The sequence below is a fragment of the Diadema antillarum genome, unplaced genomic scaffold (assembly GCF_040938485.1).
Source record: "Diadema antillarum isolate AM-2024a unplaced genomic scaffold, OU_Dant_1.0 scf00000086, whole genome shotgun sequence".
NCBI lineage: Eukaryota > Metazoa > Echinodermata > Echinoidea > Diadematoida > Diadematidae > Diadema > Diadema antillarum.
Window position 1 is genome coordinate 294,298 of NW_027270975.1, and position 8,070 is coordinate 302,367.

At 41.4% G+C, this 8,070-nt stretch overlaps 1 protein-coding gene across 1 annotated transcript; it reads right to left on the reverse strand.

Annotated features, from left to right (window-relative positions):
• Positions 1-5,988: 5,988 nt before the first annotated feature.
• LOC139717928 (5-hydroxytryptamine receptor 1D-like) lies at positions 5,989-7,845 on the reverse strand. The gene has a single exon (XM_071629413.1). The coding sequence runs from the start codon at positions 7,843-7,845 to the stop codon at positions 5,989-5,991; it is 1,857 nt and encodes a 618-aa protein (XP_071485514.1).
• Between the last annotated feature and the right edge of the window lie 225 nt (positions 7,846-8,070).

The window sequence follows — 8,070 nt, forward strand, 5'->3', positions numbered from 1 at the left end:
CCCAGTCGTTTTCTTCTTATTGAAAAATTCTTCCTTTTGTAATATTCCCATTACGATTGAAGAAAAAAAAATCATTGATGTCATAGAGTGGTATCTTTATTCATTCGTGTCTATAAATGACAAGCGGAGACAGACAATTATCAGTTTGCCGATGAAAATTTCGAAGTAACCGAGTGACTTAGCTAAAGAGGTGTGCAATGTTTAAAGTGGCACATTTTTTTTTTTTTTTTACCTGTGACACATTTTCAGTCATTTCGCTAAATTCCTTTGTTTCGAATTTAAGTGAATTTCAGACCGCTATTGTTACTTGTATGTTATAATACTTAGTGGGTGTACTGTACTTTCTGGTGTGCATTTTCAACCTGAAGATATTGGGGAAACAATTTTCGCAGAGATTCGCATGTTCACATAATCCACATAACTCTTATGACGGCCTTAAGGACCTTACAAAGTTCATGCGATATGCTTGTCCACGAAATGAAGCATTTCTTCTTGCTCAGGCGGACATTCTAATGAATTCGTTGGACGTTAGTAGTAGCAAGCTCCGCCAAGTCCTTCGCGTTTTATGATTATTGACCTCACCGTAAGTGTCATTAATTTACGCACACGCACCAGCTGACTTCCCAGTTGCCCCTCCGTATCCTTGCCATTTCCAAAAGAGAGAGGCGTACTAACTATGCGTATAAATCCGCTATTCATGTGACGTAACAATGACACACTATTTCTGCTGTTCAGCTGTAGGTAACATTGTACGTAAGAGGTCATGGTAATACATTGTATTGAGGTTGGGGGTGTTTCACAAAGAATCAAGTCTATCGATCTTTGATTTTAATATCAACTTTAAATTATGGTAGTCTGTATGTGTGTCTTTGCTAATATTCTAACTTTCATACAAAAAGTTAGTTCATACGGGCATTAGTTAACCAAATAAAGCAAAAGACGAAGCATTTTCGTAGATGTTGATAACAATTTGAAGTGGATTCTGAAAACATTAGAGAAAACTGAAAAGAAAAACCAACCGCATACCATAATTTCAACCTTAACTTTCAGGTTCCATTTAAATTCTTCTTTCTCCCCCCGCTCCGTCTGTACACATGACCACGGAAGATTCCTCGATAGAATAGGATATTACATGACCGGTATACCTTTCTGAAAAATATATTGTAATTAGGCCTACGTGTGTTTCATGAAATAAGTTATTAACTACAACATGTACTCTTTAATACTTTTTTTTACTACATTTTTTTAGACAAACATTTTCGGTCGGTAATTTGATCGAAATAATCAACATCAAAATGCAATTAGTTATTATTAACCTTTTAAAAAAATACTGCACGGATAATACACACATAGAGGTACAAAGTAAATTCAAGGACAACGTGCATGTTTTTCATGCACGTGTATACACTTGTACATTGACCTTTTAGGTTTGTAGGAGACATCACCTTTTACAGCGGGAATTCTGTGTTTTTTTTAACATACAGTATATTCTTCTTTAGAAAACGTATAATTCTAAGAGGAATTCAAAGTTTATTTGATGCAAATTGTTTTGAAAAGGCTGAGATATCCAAAATAAAGCTATTCTAATAAATTGTGGGACCCACCTTTTATTTAGATCGCTTTGTTTTACTTTGTGTTTTGATATCTGAACCATTTCAAAACCGATTTTCATCACATAAACTTTAAGGTCCCCTAGAATTGCATGCTATTCAACATTTCATTAAGTGTTTTCAGTAGCTCGTAAAACTTTAATGTTTTTATCCTCACCTCAACTAATACATACCATCCCTTTCATGCAATATGTATCACACGTGCTACATTTATTGTACACGGTGATGTGAATACACACAAAGTTAACGTGTGTACCATGCGTCCCCTATTAAGTTTACCCTACTTTGCAGCCATTAGTGCCTGCCGGTCTTATTACATAATTACGTGTAATATCAATCAAGATGAGCATTACACATGCGCATTCATTATGTACATTTCTTGTCGACATGACACAGGTTGAGATTAACTGAATACAAGAACCCTCCAACGAGAACGAAATGACACACTACATACGCAGACAGAAACGAGGAAAAACACACCAGGAAGCATTCTTTGACCAAAATTGTCGTCTATACTAGCGTTTAATTTCTTTGTTTGTTTATCTTTTCCTTTTCTTTCTCCCTGTAAGAAGATCGTCTCTCTTTACAAAATATTCTTTAACAGCAGAATGAAATTTCGAAGTGGACATTGTTTTTGCCTTTATATCTTATAATCGGGGCGATGTTGGTGGGGGATGGAGAGAGAATAGGAAAGTGTGGCGAGGTCGGGAAATCTGGCAATAGACACAGAACACTGTCTTGTACAAGTACACTGTATGTGTGTATGGATATGATAACGACATATTTGTATCTAAATGTCTGTGCATATACGGGAACATGTACGATTGTACACTCGTATACATTGGACGGGCGGGTATACAAAAATACTTTAGATGCGTATCAGGGCAATTACCCTCCGAGGACAATTGCCCCCAGCTCAATACTGGTTAGTGATAAGGATAGAGTAAAGATTAGGGTTAGATTTAGGGTTAGAGTTTCAGTTAGGGTTAGGTTTAGGTTCAGGATTAGGATCAGGATTAGGGTTAGGGTCAGGGGTGGACTGGGGTAATTGAGCAGGGGGTAATTGCGCAGGGGGTAATTGCCCTAGACCGTTTAGATGGTATAGCCTACTATGTATACCTTGCATAGGCTGCAAACAATGTACTAAGGAAAAGAGAGGGAGAGTTTGAACAGAAATGTACGGTACTTTGTTCCGTGTTTTGATTATGTACCAGCTGGTTGTACGTACCTCGACACATCCAGGACGTATAGGCCTATACTTGGCAAGACCTCCTTGGTCATACGAGGAAGTTGAGAGTATTTCTCGGCAAGAGGCCTGCCTGGGCAGGTAACAAATTACAGGGATGATCTAGTTTTGGTTGGGACTAACTTACATGTACATGTTTCTAACATTTTTGGATAAGATAATGAGAAGCCTCTTATGAAATGTGAAAGAGCATGTAATTCCAAGAGGAATTCAACGTTAATTTGATGAAAAATTGTTTTGAAATCACTGAGATATCCAAAACAGAACGATCGATCCGAATAAAAGGTGGGACCCAACTTTTATTACTATCGCTTTGTTTTTGGATATCTCAGTCATTCCAAAACGAATTTTTATCAAATAAACTCTGAATTCCTCTGAGAATGGTATTCTCTGCACTATTTCAAAAGTGGTTTCTTGGTACAGCATCTCGCAAAAAAAAAAGTTAAAGCCTTATCCTCATCTCCACTAATACTATATCGTCCCTTTAAGCACAATATGCCATACAGTATTGAATGCAATCTTTCTTCAGTCATTCACGTTCTTAGGAACATAATGAGTAATCGAAGTTACATCAAAATTAACGAAAGTGTTTAGATAATAGAACCCTCCTCCCTCTGGCCGTCCCCTCGAAATGTACAGTCAGTGACAGTGTAGTCTTGAAAACGCTGTTCTTTCATCTTTGAAAATACGAATGTACATAAAAATGTGGCTGTACACCACTTACCTCTCATTTTCACTGGCACACCAACGTCGCCTTGTTGACTTAAATGTAATGGAATCAGAAAAAAACGAAGACCAAAAAAGAGCACAAACAAGATCCTATCCCCAATCCGAATGTTACTGGTGGCGGCTGCGCGATTTGTTTACTATGCCCTAAACAATACAGTGTAGGACTATTTGTTCAACAGAACACACGGTTCACTATTCCATTATCAAAAGAGAAACCTATGTAATTCATGGCCACATGTGGGGATACCGTGGTGTGCGATTGCTGTCTTAAAGACATGCAACAGAGATCCTACGCGATAATTATCACTAATTTCAAAATCAGAATCCCCTTTCTATGCCTCTCAACCTCGATTACATACGCCCGCCACGTCTCCACATTTAGCAACTTCCGTCCACTGCTGATGTGTGTGTATAAATATGTACATTCAGAGGAACAAACGAGGATCGGTTTGTACCGTTGTAATCCTACCTCTGTTCTATTTCAGACAGCAATGCCTTGAATATTCGGTCAGTTGGCTTTTTACTCCAATTATTTTTACGCGCCATTAGAATTTGACCCCACGAGTTTTGACAGCCTGACCGACGACGGAAAGGTCGCGTAACCGTAAGCAGCTTCAGTTGTTCTATGTTCTGTCTTGTGTTTCCTCAGCGCGGACATTGGTCATTCGCGTACATGACTTGATCCTGAAGTTCCGTAAGATATACTGTGTTGGTCTTTGCCTACAGCTGTATAAGTGTTCAGGCCCAATAAAAAGAGATCCGGTCGAATCAATTCATTGCTTGAGCCACTTGCGGCGGTACAACGTGTATATCGGTATATACACGGTGACCGAATGATATCTTTTCTGTCTCATTAAGTCCTCAAATCAAAATCATGTTTGTTTGTTTTTTAATCAAAGCACTAACACCTAATAATCTGCTTTGGACACAGGTGAGACACAATCAAGACCTACTTGTCATGCACGTACAATGTGTATGTACATGATAATTAATTGTATAAGAAAGCCTTTTATGCCTTAAGATACACTGTATACCTCCGTCATGATTGTATGATATTTAACCCTTGACCTTTCCTTTCTCTTCAAAAATCCTGTGATGTGTTGCGATTAGATAATATCATTGGTCATCGTTCTCTGAATCGACATTCAGCAAGCAAGCAACAAATAAAAAAAAAAATCCTGGAAGGTAAAAAACAAAGATCAAAACCGACAACCGTCTAGCTTATAACGCTACATGTACATTGTACAACGTATGTACAACGTACAGTGCAATGTATACCTCATGTCTATCGCACGGTTCTCTTCACAGGATAGTTTGTACAGTTGTACAGTGTATTGGAAATGGTGATAGATACAGTAATCTGCCACGTTACAGCACCTGAATTGACTGTACATTATTAATTACACAATGCTCGGACGAGTATCAACTTGGGAAAGAACTTTCATGGCATATACATGTATATGACATGTGATAACAATGGAAGTGTGATCACAACAATGATAAAAAAAAACATAGTGAATGTTAATGGAAGTCAGAAATAATTGAAACTACAGTTGTGTACGTATAAGATGATCGCGGCGATGATTTGAGAACCTCGAAAACTTATCTTCTCAATCCCGAAATAAAGTCCACAAAAAACAAATTAACTTGAAAAACACTGCGCCTCATCTAAAATACATGTATGTACTAACGACGAGATGCTGATAATAACAAAATCATTCCAACGTGAATAAGTAGACATGCGAGCCAACCCATAGTATTGATTTCAGTCGCTCTTTGTAATGTATCAACTACTGTAAAGACAGAGTGAACATTTCAGGCGTCTGAATATAACCCACTGGTGGCTGATCTGGGTATTATTTGCACACAGACAATTTGAGAGCACATCATTCAATGACGATGGTAACACCAGCTCACAATACAGTATGTGTATAAGCAAACATGTATGGTGTTGTTATATCGTAATGCAAAATCATGAATGAACAAGATGAAGACTGCAACTTGAACTTTTGAGAGTCACCTCTATTCTATTCTGTTTTCTCTTTTATAATCTGCAATACATCCTGTTGTGATAATGAGCGAAACATCCTCGTGATATTCTCAAGAATAATCCTGTGAGTGGGTATCGATCTCTCTTTCAGCATGGTGATTGCGTAGCGTCGGCATCCGTTGCCATGACAACTGTAGTCACTTTGGGAAAACAATGACTCGAACGAGAGTGAGATGTTGCTCACTCTTAACTCTGTTTCATCTCCACTCACAATTTTTATTAAAACATACTGCGACGATTAACATTGCCATGTCATTATGATTTCATCCAACTTTGCAGATTTACGATGTACATCTCCTTGCTCACACCTCCCATTACAGATAGCATACCACTAGAAAAAAGTACATGGACATTCACACATCTGTCGCGGTCACATCGTTCCGGTTGTCACTAATCTTGCTATTCCCGTTAAGCTTATCAAGGTGGATGGCATCGTACTTCCTCTCGTCTATTTTACCCAGCGCATTCGACCTTGTGATTTCGGCCGTGACCTTGTGATCACCGACCTCGGATTCGTCGTGGCTATCCTCTGCGATGGCATGAAGCTCCGGCGAAGGCATGGCATGCTGGTGGTTGTTCAAAGAGTACCTCCGCGGAGGAGTGGTTTGGGCTTGGTCGTACCCAAACCGCTCGGGACACGCCTTGCAGCGCGTAAAACCAAGCATTTTACGGTATGCGGGTCCAAAGTCCTTATTAAAGAACGGATAGATGATGGGATTGAGCATGGAATTGACATATCCCAGCCAAGCAAAAGTACTGTGTAGTGCCGGTGGTATGTTGCACTGGCAAAAGGCGCGGGTGAAAGCGAGAATGGAGAAAGGAATCCAGCAGACGACAAACGCGCCCATGATTATGCCCAAAGTTTTCGATGCTTTTCGCTCGAGTTTTAGCGATATTCGGTTCCTGCCGAACTGCACGGAGGCCAGAGAATTCCTCGACACGCTCCGAACATACTCCGTGAATCTTACGATGGAGGACTTCCGTCGTACTTCCCTGCAATTGTCCGGCATCGAATCACTATCGCTAGAAACACTTCCCGATCGCATTACCGATCCCCTGGGCAACAACCCGGGCGTGCTTGGACGCCTCTGAAGTTCTTTCCGCTCCAATTCGCCGGCAGCACGGTAGATCTTGTAATACAGGATCACCATGATAAAGAGCGGGATATAAAACGCGGCGAAAGTTGAATATATCGTGTAGATTGGGTCTTGGGAGAGTAAACAGCCATTTTCTTGGTGTTCATTCCCAAAGATGAAAAGCGGAGAAAAGGAGATAAAACCACTGACAAGCCATATTATTGCCACCATCCCAATCATGAGCCTCGAAGTTCTATGGCGTGCGTAGCGGAAAGGCCGTGTTATGGCAAGATATCGGTCCACAGATATAAAAACAAGGTCCACGATAGATGCCGTGCAGCACATGACATCAAAACATATAAACATGTCACATATGGCCTGGCTAAAAATCCATCGGCCGCTAAGAATGTCGAATGATGCCTGAAACGGCATAACAAGCAATGCCACGGCAAGGTCCGCCAGGGCCAGGTTGATGATGAGAATATTCGGCGGGGTTTGGAGTTTCTTTTCTTTGCACACTGATAATATCACCAGTACGTTGCCAAATATTGTTGCGAGTATGATCAGAGAAAAGAGTGAGATCAGCGCAGCCGCTGGAAGTGGTGCGAACAGGATCCCGACGTCTACGGTGTCGTTGTTGTCCGTGACGTTCGAAAACAGTTCGACGTCCCATGGCGAGGGGCTCGTCAGCGCCGCCTCGCTGGCGGACAGCATCGGGTGCGCAAGGAAAGCCACAAGCAGCAGGCTGGTGGAAAATATCTGTGTAGGGAATGCCCCATGTGCATCCATTGCCAGGCGCAATTCATGTTGTGCCCCCAACCCACGGGGAATGAAGAATGGAGACCATCGAGAACAAGCCTGGCGAACGTCGTCCTTCAGTACAGCCCTTCTCACGTAATAAGAGACAACCTGGGCGATGACTACGGATGCCTCAGCGCGAAAGCTCAGCCGACGCTGTTCTGGGGCATTTTGCTCCCGGCTCGCAAATCGTACGCATTTACTAGCGGTGTTACGTCTCTCATCGCAACTATCTGCGGTCAAGCCGAGGACCCTGAAATGGACGCGCAGGCCAATAGTGTGGCGTGTCCGCTCAGCTTCCTGGTCAATTTGCGACAAGTGAGCAGTGAGTGGCATCGACTTTTCCGCCGCGCTCTAGAGAGCACGCATTCTCCTATGTCTATACACCACTTTCCTAAGTGAAGCAGGATCAATACGACCCAACAGTAAGGTCGCACTGCTGTGACCAGGAACAATAGGAAGATCAAAAAATAGCTCCCTACCCCGGGCTATCAAGCGGGCACGAGAGGCCTTCAAATGCGGATCATCCGTCTCTCCTTTTCCCCTCTTTGTAAACCGTGT